This window comes from Oenanthe melanoleuca, chromosome 2, assembly GCF_029582105.1.
Source record: "Oenanthe melanoleuca isolate GR-GAL-2019-014 chromosome 2, OMel1.0, whole genome shotgun sequence".
Taxonomy (NCBI): Eukaryota; Metazoa; Chordata; class Aves; order Passeriformes; family Muscicapidae; genus Oenanthe; species Oenanthe melanoleuca.
Window position 1 is genome coordinate 113,934,368 of NC_079335.1, and position 23,164 is coordinate 113,957,531.

At 39.9% G+C, this 23,164-nt stretch overlaps 1 protein-coding gene across 5 annotated transcripts in view; it reads left to right on the forward strand.

The window, feature by feature from the left end:
* TBC1D5 (TBC1 domain family member 5) overlaps window positions 1–8,660 on the forward strand; it is a 311,013-nt gene extending 302,353 nt beyond the window's left edge. For all 5 annotated transcript variants that reach the window (XM_056483375.1, XM_056483373.1, XM_056483377.1 and 2 more), the window contains one exon: window positions 5,461–8,660. In XM_056483375.1, the coding sequence (XP_056339350.1) occupies window positions 5,461–5,754 (294 nt within the window). In that variant the 3' untranslated portion in view covers window positions 5,755–8,660. The remainder of the gene's footprint in view (window positions 1–5,460) is intronic.
* Window positions 8,661–23,164: the final 14,504 nt, after the last annotated feature.

Here is a 23,164-nt window from a genome sequence, read left to right on the forward strand (position 1 = left end):
TCTTCCCAAAAAGGCAAATAGTGTTTTTTGGATGATTTTTCTCTTCTAGAAACTAGAAGGTAGAATGCCATATAACATGGCAGCAAGCTCTGTGTGTGTGTGTGTGTGTGTGTGTGTGTGTGTGTGTGTGCAGACCCTACTGGTGCTGGAGAAGCCCTTACTCAGAGGCTGGTCTGATTTTTTCAGGGCAGTGTATAGTGGTGTCTGGGCTTATCCCAGTGTGTAATCAGGGTATTTACATCCAGCCCCAGGAGCTGAGAAGCATCCACAGCTCCCACCATTTCAAGGCTGCTCATAAGTCAGCTATGAACAACATGAGTAGAGGTTGTACAAGCTGAGCTGCTGCAGAGCATTGATGAGGCATTAGCACTGCATGGTTTATATTTGGGGGTGCAGTATATACTATGGATTAGCCTCTTCTCCTCTTATCTTATGGAAATTCTGGAAATAATGAGCAACAGCACCTTTGACAGAAAGAAAAAGATTAGTGTTAGAAATGGCACTCCAGGAGGACTGGTAGTATCCTTAGTTAGTTAATTAGGGGTAGTTTGTCTGTCTGTCTGCCTACCTGCCCCCTGGTTAGTCTGTGTTGTTTCCAAGCCCTTCGTCTTAAACCTCCATGCATAAAATCAAACAAAAAGAGGAGAGCTTTGGACCCCTTTAATAAAGCCAGGAAAACAAAACTGTGGAACAATGTGGAACAGTGTACTGTGATATTAGACTGTTAATTGATGAGCTCAATTGTTGGCCCAAACCAGGCCACTGCCCAGGCTTTTAGCTCTCCTGAAGAAAAGAGGCTGCACTGGTGCCCTGGGTCATGCTGGGAGTACTTACTGAGAGCTGTAGGGGGATTAAAAAACAACCACTTCTAGGCATTTTAATGCATTTCTTGCTAAATAAATTTCTACTCTATTTGCATTTTCTGTGACTATGGTAATGCATGTAATTCTATTTGGTGTGATTTGTACTGTAGAGATTGTTCTTTGCTGGAGTTATAGGGTTATTTTCTAGGACAGCTGGAACAGTTACAGGTATAGCTATTCTGTAATTGAGATTAAAATCTGGTCTTTTGTGCTTGGTTGTTATATAAGTATAAATTATTTATCATCTTTGCTTTTTTAAAAGTGTTCTTCCTCTTTTTTGTTTCAAAATCCCCTTCTGCAAAATGAGGATAAGGACATAGCCCTTCTTTAGAAAGGAAAGCTGCAAAATTAAAAATGCAAAAAAATTAAAGACTAAAAGAAATCAAGCATTTTTTGGAACGTTTGGCTTTGGTAGCAGCGTGCAGTTGACAAACAGAAGGCTTCTGTTGCTAAATAATGAATGATAATTAGCACATTATCTTGCCTTTATGTCTGTTCAAAGAAGGAGGCAAAATGAGCTGCTGTTCTTCTAAGCTTTCTTGAATTGTATCCTTGCAGTTAGTTTTAACTCGTTCACAGTGTGAAGGAAAATGAAATAAGCCTGGTCCTAGTAGCTGATATTCATCAGGAAAAATTGTTTGGAGAAGCCATATGGCAACGGGCGTAAGGTTGTTAACTTTCAAAGCTACTGGAAGTATAATTCTGTCATTTTTCATTTATTCAGTAGTGGCAGCAGATGGGAGAAAACATGCTTCACGTCAGCATGAGTTTCCTGAAACAGAAACAGGCGAAAGAAGAAGGAAGGAGGTATTTTACCTCTGGAAATATCAGTTCCAAAATACCAATGTATGCTAGGGACATTTACAGGAAGCCCTTTTACAGGATTTTGGGGTCAATATCTCTGCTTTGCTGCTTCTCTGTTACTTCAGTGAGCTATAGATCTCCTTAATCAAACTAAAAAGTGTGGGTGGCATGAAGAGTACTGTCAGGAAGCTCAACAGCACCAACAAGAAATTGGAATGAGTGGTTTCTTTCTTTTATTAAAGAGGAGGATGCTTTTTCAATTGCACTAGAGCACACTCTTGAAAGCAGAATTTAGGAAATTGGGGAGTGCCAGAGACAAAAATACTGATCTTGCTGGGCGAGTGTTTCACTAAGTAAGATCTGTGTCACCCTACGCAAGGTGGAGGTGTGAGGGCTGTGAGGACTGAAATAAAGGAGTCTTGATAGCTTGGAATAATAAAGTGTATAATTTTGAGAAATGAGACCGTACTGCATTCCCTGAGAGCTTTTAAATAGAAGTGTGGAAAGAGGCCAGGTGAATTAAGTGGCAGTAGATGTTTAGAGGAATGTATATTTCTGTTGTACAGAGCGGGGGGTGGGAACAAAGTGCTGAAATTTTGACTATAGCATTTAGAGCTCCCAAAAAAGTATTAATACAGGCTGGAGAATTAGGGATTGAGAACAGCCCTGCTTGAGAAGGACTGGGAAATACTGGTGGATGAGAGGCTGGACGTTTCCCAAATGTGCACTCGAGCCCAGAAATCCAACTGTACCCTGGGCTGCATCCAAAGCAGCGTGGCCAGCAATCAAGGCTGGTGATTCTGCCCCTCTGCTCCCCTCTGGTGAGAACCCACCTGCAGCACTGCATCCAGCTCTGGGGTCCCCAGCACAGGAAGGACAAGGACCTGTTGGAACAGGTCCAGAGCAGTGTGACAAAGATGATTAGAGGGCTGGAGTACCTCTCCTATGAAGACAGGCTAAGAGAGTTGGTGATTTTCAGCCTGGAGAAGAGGAAGGTTCCAAGGAGACCTAATTGTGGCCATTTAGTACTGAAAGGGGGGCATGGAGACAAATTTCTCCATGAAAGGAGATGGAGACAAATTTCTTAGCAGGGCCTGTTGCAATAGGACAAGGGGCAATGGTTTTGAACTAAAAGAGGGTTGATGTAGATTAGGTCTAACGAATAAATTTTTTTTGTGATGAGAATGGTGTGATACACTGGAAAAGGTTTTCCAGAGAGGTTGGTGGGTGCCCCATCCCTGGAAACATTGATGGTCTGGTTAGACAGAGCTCTCAACAACCTGGTCTAGTTGAAGGCATCCCTGTGCCTCACTGTTGGAGCTGGACTATGTGACCTTTAAAGGTCACATAGTCCCAAACTGTTCTGTGAATCTGTGTTGATGTTGTGTGCTGCCTGTCCTCAGCCCCCTGGAGATGGCAGCTGACTCACTGACAGCTCATGAAGACAGCATTTCAAACAGACAAGATGAAAGCAAAAGGCTAATTACTAACAAATGATGTCTCAGCTCAGAAGTGTTTAAACAGTGAAGTATCTCTCCTTGTAGGATAGAACTCTGTGGTTTTAACTTCATAGAAACTGCTTTAAGTTTTTGACATTTGAACTACTCTGGTTCTGCTTGTATCTGGAGGGTTGGAGATCAATTTTGATAACACTCAGAAAAGGCTAGTTCTTGATCTTTCTAAGACCAATCTATTGAGTTTTGTATTAATTTTATTAAGTCTTTTGTGAGAAGTGAGTTACTATCTAAAATAATAGATGCCAGTTTCTGTCAGTGTGATGACTGTCTTACATTGGGACAGGTAAAATTTTAATCAATGCTCTGGACTCCAGACACTTTCATTTGAATTATAAAGTATTAAAATTAGTTCATTACAAAACAGAATGTTTTATGTAATTATACCTATAGTAATATTATATAATATTATTATACCTGCATACTTGTAGATAATACACAAAAATTATAAATTATGACAACAGGATATTTCAGAATTTACTAGAAAGGGAGATATTTGAATCCTTATAAATTTGAGCTCAATTCTGTATTTGAATATATTCTCCCATTCAGCTGATATTTATCTTGATTGTGACTTCTAACAATTAATAATGACCATGTAAATGACAACCACAGACCTCCAGCTCCCTCATTCTGTCTTACAGTCATTCATAATCAGGTGAGTTTTGCTTCCTGAGCTACTCTACAGCACCATTTCAAGAACATTCTGATCTATTATCAGTAATAAAAACAAGAAAATAATTTTCAGCTGTAATAATAAAAATAAATGTTGCTGGTTGCTGTGGATTCTGTAACTGCAGTTGTGGCTTGCTGATGCTTGTGGCTCCAGTTTTAATGCCATGCTGTAGTTTCACCTTTATCTCATTCAGATTATTCCTGGTTTTTTTTCTTTTCTGTAATTGCTTGCTTTTTTGTTGTTGTTGTTGTAATACCTATAATCATTTTAATCTCTTTTTACCCCAGAAGGAATTTACCTTTTTTTTTCTTTTTTTTTTTTCTTTTTTTTTTTTTTTATGGACGGCTAACAGCTGAGGGGCTTGTATTGCCACAAATGTGGACATACACATTTCCCTCTACTTCTCCTTTTTCTCAGTCTTGCATTCATGTAATGAAATATATTGGCTTGAACACACCACCACTTTAGGACGTCTGTACCTACAAGCTGTTTGGCAGGTTGCATTATTACTCTGAAAAAAACCTGCGTGAAAGCAACCAAGAAAGCAGTTCCTTCTTGCCAGAGGAACATGGCACTAGACAGGAGCTGAATGCAGCTCTTGGAGAAGGAAACAAAGTGTTGTCCATTTGGGTTGCAACCAAGCTAAAAGGCTGCCAGTTGTCAATAAGTGAGAAACCCCTCTCTACTGTGGATGGCAGTCTCCCTTTCTAATTACATACAGCTCTGACTGGAAACGCTGGGACTCTCAGTGTGGCTAGTGCAGTGGAATATAAGATGGAGACTTCATAGAGTTTTCTGATGCACTGATGCATAGTCTTGAGCCACTGCTTAAGTGCTCAGGGGCACACATTTCCCAAGGTCTAACCAGACAGAATTGGGATTCCCAGATCCTCATTTTCTGGAAGAGTTAGGAAATAATAAACAACACTAACCCTAGAAGCTCTGGCAGCCCTGTTTTTTTGGACCCAAACAGGTGCACACTAAGTCAGGTCTATGGGTGGTTCAGATTCTACAAGTCAGGGTTTTACTAGGAGATTTTATATCAAACCATTCTCCTGACAAGCTCCAAATTACTACTGTACATGCAAACCAGCAAAGAATTCTCAAAACTCAATACTACAGAGACCCACTGTAATTACTGAAAATGTTCACAGTTGTAATGTATGTGTATGTGTATGATGCTTGGCTGCTGTGGTCACTACGTGGATGCACTATGATGGTGAGACATGTAAGACTGTTAGACTAAAAGATGTATTTTCAAAGTGTTACATTTTATGCTTTTTAAAATTAGCTCAGTTTGGTTCGGAGTGTGGTACTAATATACCAAGGTTGTGGGCTTGATCCCTATGTGAGCCATTCACTTAAGAGCTGGACTCAATGATCCTTGTGAATCCCTTCCACTCAGAATACTCTGTGATTCTGTGAAATAACAAATTATGTCATCTAAAGTTAATATCCACTTTTTCTTCACTTTATTCGTGGCCACTTTTGGATAATAATTATTCCTTTGTCCCATTCCCATATGCCTGACATGCTTCATAATCCTCATTAAGTGATAACACTGGTGCTCACTTTAAGTCCTTTCTGTGCTTTTGTTTCACAGACTACAACCGATTTGAGCACTAGTGAGAGCAAGAGTGCTGATGACTATATCATGGTTTCCAAAGAAGAGGAAAAAAGTAAAAGTGCTGTTCCAGAGCCAGTGCAGGTCCCTCAGGCACACAAGGAGGCAGCAGTGAAGCCAGAAGCTCCATCTCGTTCTTCTTTGGTATTTTCTGACCCTCTGATGGGTTCCATTTCAGCCTCATCCAGCAACTTGAGCTCCAGCCCTGATGACAACAGTAGTAATAACAGCAAAGATTCTGACTTTGCTATTGTCAGCCCACTGGACATCTAAAGAAACAGGCTGGGAGAGTCTGGGAAATCTGTCATTACAACTCGGCTCTAATTTCTGTGATTCCACAGACTGGATATTTCTTTGGATTACGAGGACAGAAAATAGATAAAGGTGACCCATTTCAGCTGCCAAAAGCCTAAATTAAAATAACAAGGCAAACAAATAAAAAAACCACATAAATTTGCTACTTTTAAAAAATAATATATACGTTTTAATAACTGCCTTAAATAAAAACCCAGTAAAACCCAGTTCTAATATACAGTTATTATTAATTATGCTGTTACCTTACTTAGGAGCTTTGTTACTGTAGAACTGTTGCTTTCCCAAAACATAGAATAGTATATGCCAGGTACCGTAATGGAAATGTGTGGATACTGGCATCTGACCTGAAGCAGAAAAGACAGGCTACATTTAATATTGTCCTTCTACAAAATACTCTTGACTGGGTTTTCTGTGTAGGAAAGGGTACTGTTTCTTCAGAGACTGTGATTAGAGAAATAGGGAATAAGTATCAAAAAGATTAAAAGTATCATCCTGGTAGGAAGTTTGTTCTCCCTTGAGGAATCCTAGTTTCTTCATTTTCATCTGGCAATAGCCTGAGGTGTGTTCAGGGCAGAGGTTTGTGTAGTTGTTCCTCAGTGCTTACAGATTATGTGACAAACTCCTTGAGAATGGGAACTTACACAACAGATCCCTATTTGTCTTTGTCTACTTTCCCCCTTGAGAGTTCCCAGTTCATCTCTTTCCCTCTTTATCTTTGTCTACTTTTACTTCCTCTGGCATGATTTTTTTAATTTTACTCAGACTGCCACAGTTAAAGCAGTAGGTGCAAGGGAAATAATAGCGTTTCATAATGTAGATCTGAGCTGGTTGAACAAAAGCTAGCTCAAGTATGATAATTTACCAGGGAAGGTTGCAAAGTGAAATGGAATGTTCATAATTAAAAGCACTTTATGTCTCATTGCTATTATCTTCTGTACATTCTGTTTACATATATTCCTATATGATTTCCATATTTCTAATCAAGAGAAACATAATGGTGCAGCAGCATTAACCAACAGAAAGTTCTTAATTTACTCTCTTACTTGTTTCTTTATGGAAAAGTGTGTTTCTTTTCCATCAAGTCCATAGTACATTTAATAACAGCTTTTTTCAAGTAGATAAGGGGGGCTTTTCTGATCTCTTTAACCTCTGTTGGAATTCAACTCTGTTTGGAAAACAAACTGGTGATGAGTAGATCTCTCCTCTTGCAGGGCCTACACAGAGTTAGCTTGAGGGAGGAATGTTAGTATGTCACTCTGTCATAGCAGCAAAAAAAGCATTATTTGCTTTTAAGATGCATATACATTATACCATGCAACAACTTCCTATTTGCATGGCAAAGCTTGTGTTTGTTCCAAGTTATGAAATTGTAGTTATTTGCTGCTTAGTCTGTAATTGTAAATGAAGTACTCTATCCCAAAGATGAGGTGACATGCAATTTTCTGGTCTTAGATTTTACAAGGTCTATGTCGGTGACTGAACTGAAGAGGTAATTGTTATGTAATTACATGGTAGCTGCCATCCTTACATGTTCAAAAGCCACCATGTAGTTCTTCAGAAATGATTTGTGCCTTGTAGAATGTTAAAAATGCTAGAATGTTATGAGCAGGCATAGCATCACACCTCTCTGCAACAGAGTGATGTGAACAATCAGATGACTATTTAGATGAATGATCTTAAACGCATAACATTTTGGAGAGGTGTTTATTTTGGTTTAATTTTAAGCATCATAAAATATCACTTTGGAATTTCAGCATGGATGCCTGTTTCCAGTTTATTTTATTACCCTGAGTTTGCATGAATGGCAGGGGATTGGGTGGCTACTTGATTTATTTAGGTCTTTCAAGCTTCTTTAGCCTCAACCTACACAGCAAGGCTTGTGGTGCCATCAGCAAAGGGTGGCTGTTGAAGAAGTACCTGTAGAAAAAGAAAATAAATACTCTGGGGACAGAGAGAGAAGTTTTATATTCTGTGATACATAAACCTTCAAAGATTCCAGTAGCTTGGCAGGACAAAATGTTTTTACTTCTTTTTTATTTTTTTAAGCATCAGTCTTTTGATTTCTATTCTAGCGGGTCGTTCAGGGATCACATTGCTATTTTCTTGAACAGTCTCATTGCCAATGGAAAAGTGTGATTTGTACAGGTTTTTTATTTTTGTAAATTAGTTGTATCTTTAATATTGCATATTTTAAAACAGTAGTAAAATTATATAAAGATTTGGGGAATTTCTAAGAAGAATCAGTGAATACTGATGACCTGAATGCATATCATGCCATGGGATATGATAAAAATCTTCAAAAGCAGAGAGATGATAATACAAATAAGATCACAGTAACTCCAGTAAATGAATCTGCTTTGGTTGTGCCATGTGCTTCCACATCTCAAATATGTTGTCTCTGATATTTGATCATAGTGCAGAGATAGTTAAAAGTATTTTAGTATATTTGTTAAGTTAGAAACTTGTAAGTTGGATAAAACATCAGATCATCACCCTGTTTTATGTTATGTTAAGAATGTACTGAAAGAGAAACTGTCATTTTAAATACAAGATTATTCTTTTTCTCCAGAAATGACCTGCTCATAATGTTCATGGATAACAATAATTAGATAGAAAATTTATAAACATTGCAAATTGCTGAAAAAACTAATGCAGCATTAAGATTGCTGATCTGAGACTGTTTTACTGTATCTCACATCTGTAATTTATTACTTTAAAGTCTCTTGCATGTCATGTCAGTATGTATGTACTGCAGAAAGGCAGTGTCATATTTTGACTGGGTATTGATTTAGTTGTGGAGCTTTGTATCTTTACTCTGGAAGAACATCTAGCCCGCTTTATTAAAGAAAGAATTAATAAACTTTCTGAGTTGTGCTTGTGCTGTTTTCTCATAAAAGAGGGAAACCTTTTTGGCTAGAATACTGGAAGTATAATTTCTGAAAACTAGGATGATTAAAACTTTAAAACTATCTATATAAGCACAAAGTTTATTAATATTTTAATCAGGTTTTATGTATATGATCAAGGGAATAAAACTGCTTGTCACTTATCTAAACTAAATAATGCAGAATGTTTCCTGGTTTACCATATTTCTTATATCTGAAAATGAACCGGAATTTACAATGACATAACTTTTCTGCAATTTCATGAAGTTCAGTATAGTATCATCATTGTGTCTTAATAGCAGTGCCAGTATGTGTACAGTACCTTTCTGAATCTCTGTACTTGAATTTATACTCTTAACTCTTTCCCATGATTCTCCAGTATGTTCTCATTAAATGGCATTGAGACAACTATTTTAAAGATTACATTTCAGATTTAAGGTGTACTTATGCCTGGCAGTTACAATGTCATCTGTTCAAATACAATCCTAACATGAACAGATTTTCAAACTCTTGATTTCAGCCCTTAAACAATACTTTTGATTTTGTGCTGCATGTGTTGAGTGAATGACTCTAATGGTTTATTAGACTTGAAAAGGTGCAATTTCATAAAATAAATTTCATTTGGCTACAGAATAGTAATTACACTGCCTTGTAATCTGTGCTGTTCTTTTGAGAGTGATTATGTACAGTCTGTGCATTAATGTTTCCTTTGTCCCCCAGTCTGCTAGACTCTGGCTTTAGTAGTTAGCTAAATTTAGAGATGAAAGAGCATGAAAAAAGTTCATTAGAGTAACAGCAACTTGAAGCAGGCACGTAGGTAACTTGCTTTCCTGCTTCTCACAACTTATTTAACCACTGAAATGGTAAGTGTGGTTTTAGATAATGTGGGAGGTGTCCTGCAAGAGGCAAAGTGCATAACCCTAGAAGCACAATGAGCTGGAAGGGATACAGCTTGAGGCTGAAAATATGGGTTCTTTAGGGCAGGGACCATCTTTTTCTCTGATGTTGTACAACACACTGTCAAAATTAGGATAATGATAATAATGATACACTCATTGTTTTGCTTTATCAAACAGCAAGCAAGCTAGATTTAATCCAATAACATTAACTCAGCTGATAGTAGTAGTGTTGCAGCAGCAGAATCTGGTCCCACACTGCTGAAATAAATGCAGATGAGGAACAGTGGCTTAAATAAATAAATTAAAACCAAAGAAACTTCACACCAGAAACAGGACTATAATATTGCCAAATAGCAAAAACTGTATTTTTTTCATATACATACAAAGTATAATAAGTATTTTCTAAACTGTGCTTCAGGTACCACTTGTGTACCTTGTTTGACTATGTCAGGCAGGTTTGTGTGTAAAAGCCCAGCTAATACCAGGAAAGTATTAAAATACATCAGCTGCAGAGGGAAGACATTGTGGTTCCATTTTCTATGAATGGTAAGAATTTGATCCTTCAAATCCTGCTGATTTAACACTTTCACTGTCTTCCATGGTAGCAACATGAAAAACCATGTAAGCATTTCCAGAGAGACCTGATGGGAACTCCACTGCTTAACATGCAGTTGCAGAGCTTTGAGCTGAGAAGGTTTTCACAGCTTTGCCTTTGACTCTGAGCTTTGGGGACTATGGCAAAAGCAGGTTTGCCTGAATTTTTAACTCATACAAAGAAGCATTTGAAGATACCACAAATTACCATGTCAGTATTTGAAACATTTTGGAATATAAATGCTACATAGTTTTGAGATGGAAGAATAGTTGTCAAAATATCTTGACTGCCCACCTGCACTGTTAATTGAATTCAGCGGATGGGGAATACAGCAGCATTTCAACTGCCCTTTAAAATAAGAGTATATCAAGCAAACCTTGATATTATATATTAGAAGGCAGATTGTCAGCAGTGTCATATAGCTTGCTGGATAATATTTATCTCTCTGCAATAATGAGGGACATGCATCATTTCTGTCCACAAATGGAGGAGCTTGCAGCATTCTGGAACAAGTGGCAGAAAATGTAAGTGAACATGAGCCTGTTCATAAAAACATTTTTAAACCTTCGAGGATTAGAGTACACCAAAATTATTTTTTAAAATATAAAACAGATACACACAAAGCTTATTTAAGCTTGCAAAGCTTACAAGGTGTCAAAAAAGTTTCATTTCATTTAGAGAAGTTCAGTGGAACTCCAGCCTCCAGGTGATAGCACAGAGTGACTTACAGAAGCACCTAAAGGAGTTTAGGACTGCAATGAACTTCTTGTGCTTCAGTCTTGTAACTTTCAAATTCTGGAGAACATTAATTCCAGTATGTAAGCAATGAATTGCACATGTGTACTAAGTTGCAGAGAAGTCATGATGGGGGAATTCCTCAAAAGACCCTCTTTCCAAACTTCTTTTGTTCTCATTTCCCACAGTCAAACCCATCAGACAATTTTGTGGTACCCATAAAAACTTCAGCTGTTTAATCTTCTTGAATAACTGATTCTCAGTCACTGTGATCAAAGTTAGCTGTTACTCATCACAGGACTCTAATACCCTGTGCCTGCAGCCTGGCCACCAGCCCAACCAGTGTGCTTCTTGTTCTCATGTAAAATCTGAAATCTTATGAAAATCTCACAATACTTCTACAGCAGGTGGTATCCATATTCTGTCCTCATGACTTCCCTGTGGTAAACTTTATTGTAAGTTTTATTGCATAATATTTTCTCTAGCCATACTTCTGTTGTAATTCTTACAATCAAGAAAAAAATAGAAGAAAATCTGGGCTTCGCTCAAAAATACTTGGCTTTTTCTTTTCTGCCTTTACTAGTAAAGTCTCTGCTGAGAATTTTTGGTTCTGTTTCTTGTAAAACAGCCTATGTGTATTTATGCTGCTTGTGAGGTAAAGTTCTGATAAATGTTCTTTTTAAAAATGCTGAAAAAAAATACTGATTTCTCCAAACTTTTTCCCATAATAAATGGGGCTTGAGTTAATCATAAACTTTAAAAAAAACCTATGAATGGGAATAGTGTCTATTTTCAATTTCTGGAAAACAGCATTTCTTAGTAAACACACTGGAGGGCAAATAATGCACTCTACCAAACTATGCCTTTTTTTTTTTTTTTTTTTTTTTTTTTTATTTAAAATTCACTATTCCCCCTGGTTAAACCATGGAGAGGGAAAACTCTGTTTGGGGCAGGGTGCTCCTGGGCACAGGGGAAGGTGGCCCATGGTTGTACTTGGAGGAAAAGTGGGACCCCCAAGGCCATGCCACACTGGCATGTGTTCCTATGTCTGGAGCATGGGAAGATCCATCCTTGTGCAGGGGCCACGGGCTGCAGTATTACTGGACAGATGGAGAATCAGAAGATGAAAATTAGTGTGTTTTACCTTCCATGGATCTTTAAGCTTCAGAGGAAATAAAAATGGAAAAGCAATTGCAAGCACCATTAACTGTGCTGGCCTTGCAGCCAGTGAAATGTGCTTTTCTCTGTGTTTTCTTTCTGTGGGATGCAAATTTTGCATTGTAGAGGGGCTTATAAAGAGCAAATAAAAATCTCCATTTTCATATTCTGACATTTTTGCTGTATGTGAATATTATGGGTTTTTAAAGAGATGTTATTATTGGTGTACTTCCACATAGAGATTGCAGCAACTTCCCTCCTCTCTCCTCCATGTATCAGACATTCTGAAGTAAGGCAAAAAAAAGAGAAAGAGCATCTATAAAATTCTTGTAATCTAAGTGTTGAGTTTTTATGAGATGGCATTAGCATGCTTGGTAGCTTGCACTGAGTAAAAAACCAATGTCTATTAAAACATGTTGGGGAGAGAAAAAATCTCTACAATTTTTCATCTACACGAGCATTGTGTGTTTTGCCAGTGCTTGTGGCTGGCCTTACTGAGAGAAGTTATATGATGAATATGGATTCTGCAGATTTTTTTTTTTTAAAGAAAGAAAATCAGTACTTGCTTTTGCATATAAAATTTTTTGTTGTTTTCTAAAATCTTTCATTCTCTGGAAATACCTGTTTGTTGTGCTTCTGTAAGATATGTCAAGAGTTTGTTTTTCTTCCTTCCCATCCTCTGTCTTTTGTCTGCACCCTGGATTGTGCACAACCTGCAGAATCATCTCATCTCCCTATCTCTGCCTTCCCCTGGTTGGGATTTATGAGAGACCCAGTTGCAAATGATTTGGGGAAAACTGCACCAAGAGAAATGTGAGGGTACATTTGAATTGCAGCCTGACCCAAATGAGCAAGTCACACCTTGCTAACAAACATTCATTGGTTCTCTGACCTTGCAAAGCCACAAGCACACCAAAGGTCTCGGGCTGTTGAGTCTGGCCTCTTGGGAAGGGGAAGGAGCAATCTGCATGATAGAGCAGGGTACCATTGTGTGAGAATAACTGCATCCTTTACCTGCAAAATCAGAAAACATGAGTCTAACCTTCAGCAGGTTTATAAAATGCACAGCAAAGACCTCAAGCACAGAGAAGCAGCCCAAAATTCTCACATTTCATAAGCCTGTCAATGCACCCTGTGAATGCTGCCATGATCAAGATAAAGTCAGGCACTGGGGGCTGGTGATAAAAATATAAACTCCAGTTTCTGCTGCAAAATGCTGATGAGACCAAATAGAACCATCAGGTAGGAGCAAGGTGAGTTCGACAAAGTGTGAATACCATTCCCTTCCTTCAGAAAGAAACTGTAAAAGTTTCAAGTATACTACTTGGATACTGTCTAAGAGAAAGTCACCTTTTGGTTGAAAATTATTTCAGTTGGAAACTTTATGTAATCCTTTACAGAAAGTACAAAGGGTGAAACATACACAAAACTTTTAAAACTAATGTATTTCAGTTCATGATGTTCTAAAATTCCTTCATCAATTCACTGATTTTTGGATGGAGGGGAGCTTATCTTTAATAAAAAATAAAATCTGTATGAGGCAAGTGGGCCTGTGCTGCAGGATGCTCCTTGGGAACAAAGCCAGGTAAGTCTAAAATGGAGAGATACTTAAAACAGAAAGTGAGGCTTTGCAGCTTACACTCAAAGGCAGGACTGGCATTTTATGGGGCTGGCTCTGGAGGTAGGTGCTGACCTGAAAAACTCACTCCTGTAGGAGAGCTGGTGAGCAGCAGTGTCAGGGACAGCTCATAAACTGAGGCAGATGGAGCTGTCTGTCTGTCTGTCTGTCTGTTGTCCCTGTACATGCCTGGTCTGTCTGGCAGACTGGGATGCTGTGTCAACATCAAAACCATTAGCTGTATGATTGGCATTCACCATATTTTGGATGAAAGACCAGTCAGTTAACCCAAGGTTTTAGCAGTGTGCTGGACAGTCTTCTCTCTAACCTTGTCACATTGCAGAGCCACCGTGGGGAGAGGTAAATCCCCATTTCCAGAGCCTGCAGTGCAGACCCAGCCTGCTGGGATCACATCACCCACAGTGTGAATCAGCACACTCTGATGCCCACAGCCACAGCAGCTTATTCAGATCAAGGTATGTTTCTTTTTTATCCAGCATCTGCTGGCCTAGATAACCACATGCATCAGTGGTTCATCACAGGGCTTGGGGTGGCACTGCAAGCCAGCAAGTCAGGGGAATGCAAATGGTCTCCAGAAACACAGAGTTTTTATTTATAACAGTAAGCTTACTGAGAGCATTTCATTTATCAGCTGCATTCTGCACTGGTAACTTGGGTACCCTGGGCACTGGGAAGAGCCTTCTCTCCCCTTTCAGCTCCATCCAAATAGCTCTGTGCTAGCATTTGTTCATCCCTGCTGATGGAGTGTGTCCTTCTAAGACACCCATAAGTGACAGATCTTGTCCTGTCTGGGGTCACTGGAAATGCTCACTGGAGACACAGCCCCTATGTACCCCAAAGATAGCAGACCCTGATCACGCTTGGGCTCGTGGGTCTGGTTGTTTGTGCACAGAACAGGGTGTTGAAAGTGTCCTCACAGCTCAGCTGGGAGCTGCTCACCACAGACCTTCCCAGCCGCTGCTGCTGGTGCAGAATCACGTAGCGAACCCCAGCGAGGGCGGCAGCACCGACACTTCTTGGAAGTCCTCGCCTCGCTTCAGGGAAAGGCTGGAGGAGGAATCACAGCCACTGCTGCCTCAGCACTGCAGGGGGCACAGGGCACTTGCCCCAGCCAGTCTGAGCAGCAGCAGCGTGTGGGCAGCAGCACCCGGCCTTGCCCACTCCTTCAAGGCTGCACTGATTCTGGGGCTGCACAGGGCGCTTGGCACCCGTCCTGCAGCACCCTCTGTGCCAGACATCCCCCCATGCTCTGCTCCACAGCCCCTCAGCATCACGTGTGGCTGTTCTGGGGCTGCTGTGGAGGTACAGCAAGTTTTGGTGTGAGTGGCACTGAGCCACAGTTTGGCTACATCTGGGGAGAAAGGTTTCACTTTTGGTTGTAATTGGCTTCCTGCAGAAAATCTTCACAGAGCTGTTCTTGAGACTTGAACTCATCGGGGGATGAAGGGTGGGTGTTGGTGCTCTTCACTTTTTCAGAGTCAGGGAAGTGTTGGGGGTTATTTTCTTTCTTTTAAATGTGCATAGGCCTTCCTCCTGAGGATGAGCACACTGCCTCTCCAGTGCTGCTCTGTGCCCTGGGTGATCACAGGGCTCCAACAGGCTGCTGAGCATGTTCCAGAGGGAGCAAGGGTACCACCAGTGATGGTGGGAGAAGTCTGCATGTGAGCAGGTACAGCCATGGCCCTCGCCCTGCCCATGCACACCTGGAAGCCCAGGCTGTGCCACAGCCTGTGTCAGCAGGAGCTGCACAGCACAGCCTCCAAGTTTGCCTGTGAACCAGCCTCTTCAGCAAGCAGAGCATGAAGAACCCCATCACCAAAGGTCTCTGCCACACAGTGCGTGGGCCAGGCAGTGCCCTGTGGAATGCCAGTGCCCCACAGCACACAGAATCTGCACTGACCTGAAACTGCATTAAAAATAGATCCCGAGATACAGGACTGGGAGAGCGGAAAGGCGAAGCATGAGCTCATTGCTGCTGCTGACTTTTGCATTTGAATAGATTTTCTTAAACAGTAAAGAAGCAGCTAACATCTGGTTAGACTTTTGTTATGGAATGCATGTTTTAGCACCATAATTACTGTTGCATTCAGAGTTTTCCTGAGTCCCCTTGTTTTACATCTCATATAGCTTAATGAAAGTGGCTAAGAGATTTAGCTGAAAATGCTTGTGCAATATTGATCAGGAGGATAATTTTAGGAATGTTTGGTAACTAGAACATTTCATGAAAAGAACTTCTTTTTCTAAAAAAATGTTATATAGTGTCTTGTGATTTCGTGACCTAACTTCTCAGCTAAAGATTAAAGATTATTTTTTCAAAGTAAAAGTATGGGAGAGAAAAGAAACTAACTGTACCATGATAATAATGAGGAGAGGCTGTGGAAGCAGTGTAAAGGCTCTTGACTCTAGTTGCCTCGAAACAGATTTACAAACAACTCAAAGAATAAATTTAAGTGTACTTTAATAACAAGTGCATTAGTTATATTAGAGCTTAATGAAGTGTTTATGAAAAGCAGCCATGTAGTACTGTCCTTCAGAAGTAATTCACTAAGATGGGTCTGATAACATATTCTGGATTTAATTTGTTCAGTGTTTAGGTCATTTAGAAAAGGAGACAAGGACAGGATACCCAACGTTGTTTCAGGATTAACAATCAGTTGGAGAAAGTTCTCCTGGAGCATCTGTGCTTTATCAGATTCAACTTTACATGTCATAAACCCATAGACACCATTAAAATCAAGAGTAGAGCCTACACTGAGCTCTGATTTTCACAAAACTCTTGGGAGGAGCAGGGCAAGAAATGGGGACTTGAAGAGAGATTCTTTTCATTACAAATGGAGGCTGCCAATCACCATTTAATTGCCTCAGTGCAAGGCAAAACTCTGCCTTTTCTGCCCCACGTGGACACCTGCCCATGCTATTTTTCTTCTGTAGATGACCTGTGACTAGGAAGTCTGAGGTTGTAATGCTGCCATTTCTGCTATAATCTCTGTGGTCATTATGGAAACAGGGAACTTGCTGTGCTCCCACCACGGCTGCATCAAGTTCCACCAGCTACCCAAGGGTCATGCAGAGAATTGAGGAGACAAATGCTTCTACTTGGCTATCGGAGAAGGCCAGTGTGACAACTCGTCAGCAAACCAGATATCTGAATTCACAGACAGTGGCAGAGCTGCACCAAGCAGGAGCAGCTTTGGTTTGTCTTTGGTTTCAGTTTCATTGTGACCCCATGTAATCTGCAAGGGAAGAGCAGGCTCTGCATAGGATGCTGAGGTGGGACCAGAGTTAGCATCTGAATGAATTAGCTGCCTCAATACCACTGAAGTGGATATTTGGATTTAACAGCTGAAGTGCTTTGCTGCATCTGAAAATACTGCCAGCAGCTTTAAAGTCTTGTCTGAGCTGTTCTGTATGCCCTTTTCCAAGCTCTGGAGAGGATAATTATAGCTCTTCCTAATATTGCATAACGAATACATGAAAAATTGGTGTCCTCTGCTGCTGAGATAATGGGAAGACCCTGCTTTACTTCAGATTGATAACTGGAGTAGATTTATTGATTACAACATTTTTGAGAACTATAAACTCCAAAAAGAAAGAAAAGTAGTTGGCTGCAGAGGTTAAGTCTAAAGGTACTGTAGATATATCACTAGTGTCACATACTTGTTTGTATTAATGCTGCAATGGCCTGGATGCTGAGAGCATAATGGCTCTGCTCTGGTTTGATTTTCTACAGAATTCAAGATTAAGGCCACATTTGAAGAATAGCCTGGATCAAATAGGTGCATGCAACAGAAATAATCAGATGAGAGTGTTTGCTACACTGAAAAAAAAGTTGCTGCCCCAACAAATCATTCTGTGACTTCAATAACTCTCAGGGCATGGAAATATTGACTGATAGATGCATGACTTCTCCTGAATTATCACTTGCCTATGTGTACTAATGTAGAAAATACACACAGTGCCTATACTTTGCCAATGACTGTAAAAATAATTCATGTCATAGGTTACCTTCGTGATTTTCAACAATAAAGGCTGGAAAAACTTTATGCTTTCATTAAGGAATAAATCCAGCACAGGCAAAAAAGGGTGTTGGAAACATCAGCCTCTGCACTGTTACGTGCCAATTTAGCCAATAGCATGTAGTGCAATCTCTCTGCAGCATGAGAAAATGAAAGAATTTAGAGCAGGTTCTTTTTCTCAGAGTCTTTCACAAAGTACATTTCCAGGTCTCTGCTATTCAACCTATTCTGCAAAAAGGAAGAAGTAATTCTGTGTGTATAAGTAGTTTATTATTTATAGGTGTTTATTATCTTTACATAAAAGTGCTGAACTTTATTTGAATTCACTAGTTCATTTAATTTGTGGTAGAGGAGGGTTCCTGGAAAAAAAAAAAATCAGTTGTAGAAGTCTGTGCAGAACAAATATGGTATGTTTCATGTCTGAATCAGGAAACCAAGACTTCTTCTTTTAGAAAGTGTGGGAAAGAATACCAATGAAGACTCACACATGGGATGACTTGAAATAATCTTTCTTCATCAGGGAAGTTCTGGAATTAACAGAGGACCTAATATCTTTGGGGAGCATAAGCACTTTTTTATTGAAGGATGAAGGAGTTTTGGACAAGGATGACCTGTTCAAGATCAAAAGCCAAATATTGGTTTGAAACATTTTGGCTGTTGCTATATTTTAACTTGCTCCCTTTGTATGTAATGAAAACCTTCATTAAAACAATAAATAGCTAGCTTGAAATGTTTATCTGGCCTTAAATAAGATATTACTGTCATGGTATTTGAAAGTCACTGTGGTCATAGAGAGGGCTGTTCCTTAAGTTTTGCTTTTAAAAGCAAATTCCTCAGTGTGTCTTTGATACTGTAAGTTTTAGGAAGCAAAGAACTTATTGTGAGATGCTGACATTTCCAAACTGGTCTTTCACAAGGATCTTCCTCCATATCTGAGCATCTTAGGGAGTGAGATCCCTAATGGACCTCCCAATCTCCATCTTACCTGTCTTCTTACACTTAAAGACAGAATTCAGCACAGGACACAAATATTACTCTGTTGGGACTGATTTACACTTCTTTTGAGGAGTGGAAGGAATGGAAAGAAACCTTTTATGATGGAGAGGAATCTTCCTGCCATTGCTGTGGTTCTTAAAGAAGAAAGCTGTGTCCAAGAGCATCACTGGAAAACATTCCCTGAGGATCAAGGCTGGAGTTTACCTCACCCTTAGATATCTATTTTGGAGCTACATACTATAAAAATAGAATGACAATTAACATGCTGTTTCCCCCAATTATTCTACCTTTTCATGGTTTTTATTGTCATTACTGTCTCTTACAAAATACCCAGTGTGATTACTAAGGGTATGAAGCCCTTGCCTTGCAGATCTTATCACAAGTAACATAGATCAGGGTACTTTTAGTGGAGAAAAAGTCACCTGCTCACAGTGTCCTTCAGGAAGCAGGAGATGTTCTTGTGTGTTATCTTACTGTATTTCCTGTAAAGCTCAGCATGTTGGTTGGAGTAAACAAGGGTACACCCAGGTGAGTGCTGCAGGTTGTTATGAGTTGAAATAGCAGGTAGCTCACATTATTTGTGTGCAAAGCTTCAGTTCCTTAATAGCATAGCAAATCTTTAAACTAGGCTCACACACTTCTGTGGTACGTGGGAAGAAGGAATGCTTCTCTAGGCTTTGATTATAAATTCTGTACATTGAATAATTTATGTTAACCAGGATTCTCAAATAAAACCAGTGAAAATGCAAATAATGCTTCTTCCTTTTTTTATGAGAAAACTTCTAAGAGCATATAAATATTTTGTTAGAAGCTCCATTTCAGCTAGCAGACCTCAGAAATTAGGGCACTGAGCTGTAAACTTCACATCCTGTTTTTTCCTTAATACCATCTGGGGAAAATAATGGAATCTAGGCTTCACTGTCTTTCCACAGATCATACAAAAGCAAAAAGGCTATCACTTGCTTTGTTGTGTTGAGACTGTCACTATTCATATGAAGCCTAAACCTCAGATTAATCTCTGAACTATGATGGCTTTATTTTCAAAGCAGCAAGCTTGACTAAAAAGCTCTATACGACTTGAGGTTCTGGCTGCCTGAGGCTGCTCTGGTCTCTAGGTCTCCTTGCAGTGGCCATATCTCATCCAGCTCCTCACTAAAAGGTGTTAAACTAACTCACTGCCCTGGCAGGAGAAGCAGAGATGGGAAACTGATCGTAGATTTTCTTCTTCCCAAACATTGCAGCAACATCTATACCACTGACTTTTTTTTTATGGGTGTTTTGTAAATCGTGTGTGTTTTATTGACAAGCAAGGATATTTCATCTAGACTCTCCTCAAATTACTAACACCCAGAAGCCAAGGAGCTGCATTTCCCAGCCTTTGTGAGACAGTCATTGCAGCATTGCCACAGGGAGACCCATCAAGGCTCTTGTTGCCACAAAGGATTTAGATGCTGTGCACAGAAAACAGCAATCCTGACAGTTTTTTAACCCAATTCTCCATCCTTTGAAAAGAAAAACAACTTCTGGTTCTTTCAAAAATTCAGTAATGTGATAGGTCATGATCTCCACCTTGATCTGTGTTTTCAGAAGCCTCCCAGTTGATTACTGTTAAGGACTTGAGTCTTCCTTTTTACATTTAATGTAAGAGGAATAATATTAATGGGGTTTGGGTGTTTGTTTGCTCATTAAGCAGCCAGCAGGAGCTCACTTAATAGAGCACAAACTCACAGTTATTACATTATCACTTAATTATTCAGCTCTGACATCACTGCATCTTCACAGCAGGCAGCCTCACAACTTGGAAAGGGGTGTGTTTCACTTCAGCCTTGTACATCTTGGTGAAAATAGGGTAACAGGAGTGGCTGGAGGCAGCTCTGTGCCAGGCTGATCCTGCCTTACTTCACAGAGCCTTTCAAGCAAACCAGGCCCTCATGGCAGAGCACAAGCCATGGGAAGTTATTCTGAAATAGGGCAGCTACAGGGAAGAGTAATCAGAGGAAGGGAGCTGCCAGTAAAAATGTCACATTGCTGTACAACTGTGCTTGCTATTTTTAGGTTGTTTAATAGAGAGGAAGGGAGGGATGGATGCTTTTGCAGTGGTAAAAAGTGTTCACTTAAATTTCCTGAAATCTCACTTCTTTAGTTAATCCACAAGTGAAACAAATTTAGCACCACGAAGCTGCTGTTTCTCTGTGAGTTAATTTCTAGGGTAGAATTCCCTGTAGTCCTTGAGAAGTTAATTGTTTCTTGTGTCTTTCCCAAACAAAATCTTGTCAAATGGCCAGGCAATACAAGCCAGATTATCCCACCTCTCCACAAAGCCGTGTTACAGGGGGATGTTGCAGGATTTTTGTTCTCATGGTGGAGTTTTAATCACTCTTCTTTCAAACATGCAGCATAGCAAAGGCCAGATGCCAGGCAGTGCAAGGTCTCAGCTGAGTCTCTTTGTACAACAGCTACATTGCCAAAATCAGCCATTTTTCAGGTGGCAAAATTGGGGTGAGCCAACCTGTTCAGCCTTGCACGCACCAGCTCACTGCAGAAAATGTGGAATAGCAGCAAGGAAAAGAGGCAGGAATACTGTGCTCAAGGGCTTGTGGGGTGTTTTCATTGTTCTCTGCAGAAGAATATGTTCTCTTAGTGCTCTCTCAGGGGAAAAGAAAAATCTCTTTGGGCAGAATTGTCTCTAACAGAAATGATTGGCAGACTCACACAGAAGCACATTCCTGCAGATAAGTGATTGCTTCTTATGTAAGGGAACAGCTTTTGCAGGAAGTCCTGAATGCACAACTTCTGAACATCTTGTATTCAGCGTTGAGAACACGTGACACAGGAATTTGTATTCACCACAGTGAGAGACCTGTGAAGTTTCTGGCAATGACTTTATAGATTATGTTTGTTGCTGTGTCATTCTGAGATTTAGAGGTGATTTTAGAGGGTGATGTGCAAAGGAAGAAATGGTTTTGTTCCACTGATTTTATAAAGGTGCCTGCCTTTGTCTTGAGTATCTGGATCAGGGTCTGGGAATTTGCAGCCACAGAGGGATCTCTTCAACCCACTCCTTTATTTAACTTTGTGTTTGTCATTTTCTTTTTGTTGTTAGCAAGACAACACAAAGATAAAATTCTTAAAGTCTTGGTTTGTTTAGCAGAAATTACTCATTTTCTATTACCAGAAAATTCCCTGAGGAGAGGAAGCCAAGAATGTCAGGGGAAAATACAAACTACAGGTAACATTTGAGACTTGAGGAAATTGCTCAGATGACTTGTGGAATACTGAAGATTACAGAAGAGTGATCCCATATCTGTAGATATGATTTGATATCTACCTGTTCAAGAGGTTACTGCCTGGTATGATTTCACTAACTGAGTTTTTTGGATGTTTGGGGTGTTTTGAGTAGACTTTAGAAACCTTTTGAGTGTCTTACTACATGGAGGCATACATGGGAGGTACATCAGATCAATGATATATTACTATATAGTCTGCATATTGCTTCTGTGGAGAGCTCATGGAATTCTCATGAGGAAAATGTTCTCAGTATGCAACACAGCAAAGGCAGCAGGTCTGGCAGAAGCTGGGCAGAAGGAGCCCTGAAGTCTGGTGCATGCAGATGGCTGGGTTATGAACCCCACAGAAGTTTTCTTAAAAGAGATGCCCCCCAAATAGTTAAATATAAGTAAATTCCAGTGTAAGGAGCTGAACTGGCAAACTAGAATGCAGGCTGGCATCATGTTCAGTCTTTTGGGGCTAGGGCATTCTGCAGCCTCATTATCTTCTTGACATGGAACAAATGACTCAAAGTCATCCTGTGACTTCTTTTGCTGCCCCTGCAATGTTGCAGGCAGAGTTGACAAAATTGTTCAGCCACACAGGCAAAGCATGATCCTAATTCAATTATTTATTCAATAAACAGTTTCTGACTTTCAGTCTATAACTTTGTTCCAGTGGAAAATAGCTATACACATCCAAGGATGGTGACAACTTGTACTAGTATCTGGCATTAAGACAAATCTATTTTTGAGAAAAGGAGGAGGTGCCTAATAAACCCAGGACACAGTTGGACAGTCCCTGTGGCCAGACACCCATTACCTTGAGAAGTCTGAGAAGCTGCAGCCCTAGAGGGGCTTTGCCAGCTCTGCTCTGGTCCAAGGAGCCAGATTTCCCAAGCATCAGGTGTTAGCTGTGCCACAGCAGGATATACATGCATACAAAAGGTTCTGCAACACCTCAGTGTTTCTGATGCTAATGCTGTTCAGAAGTTTGTATGTGTTACCAGTGTAAAGGAAAACAACTACAAGAAGAACAATGTTTAATAATGAAAGTGCAGAAGTGACACCAGGTGTGGTATTTTTCTGACTTTCAAGGCTCCCACAATAAGCAGAATACCTCTGTTTTATGCTTTATTTTTTTAACTTCACTCTGCCTTCCACCTAAAAAGGGAACTT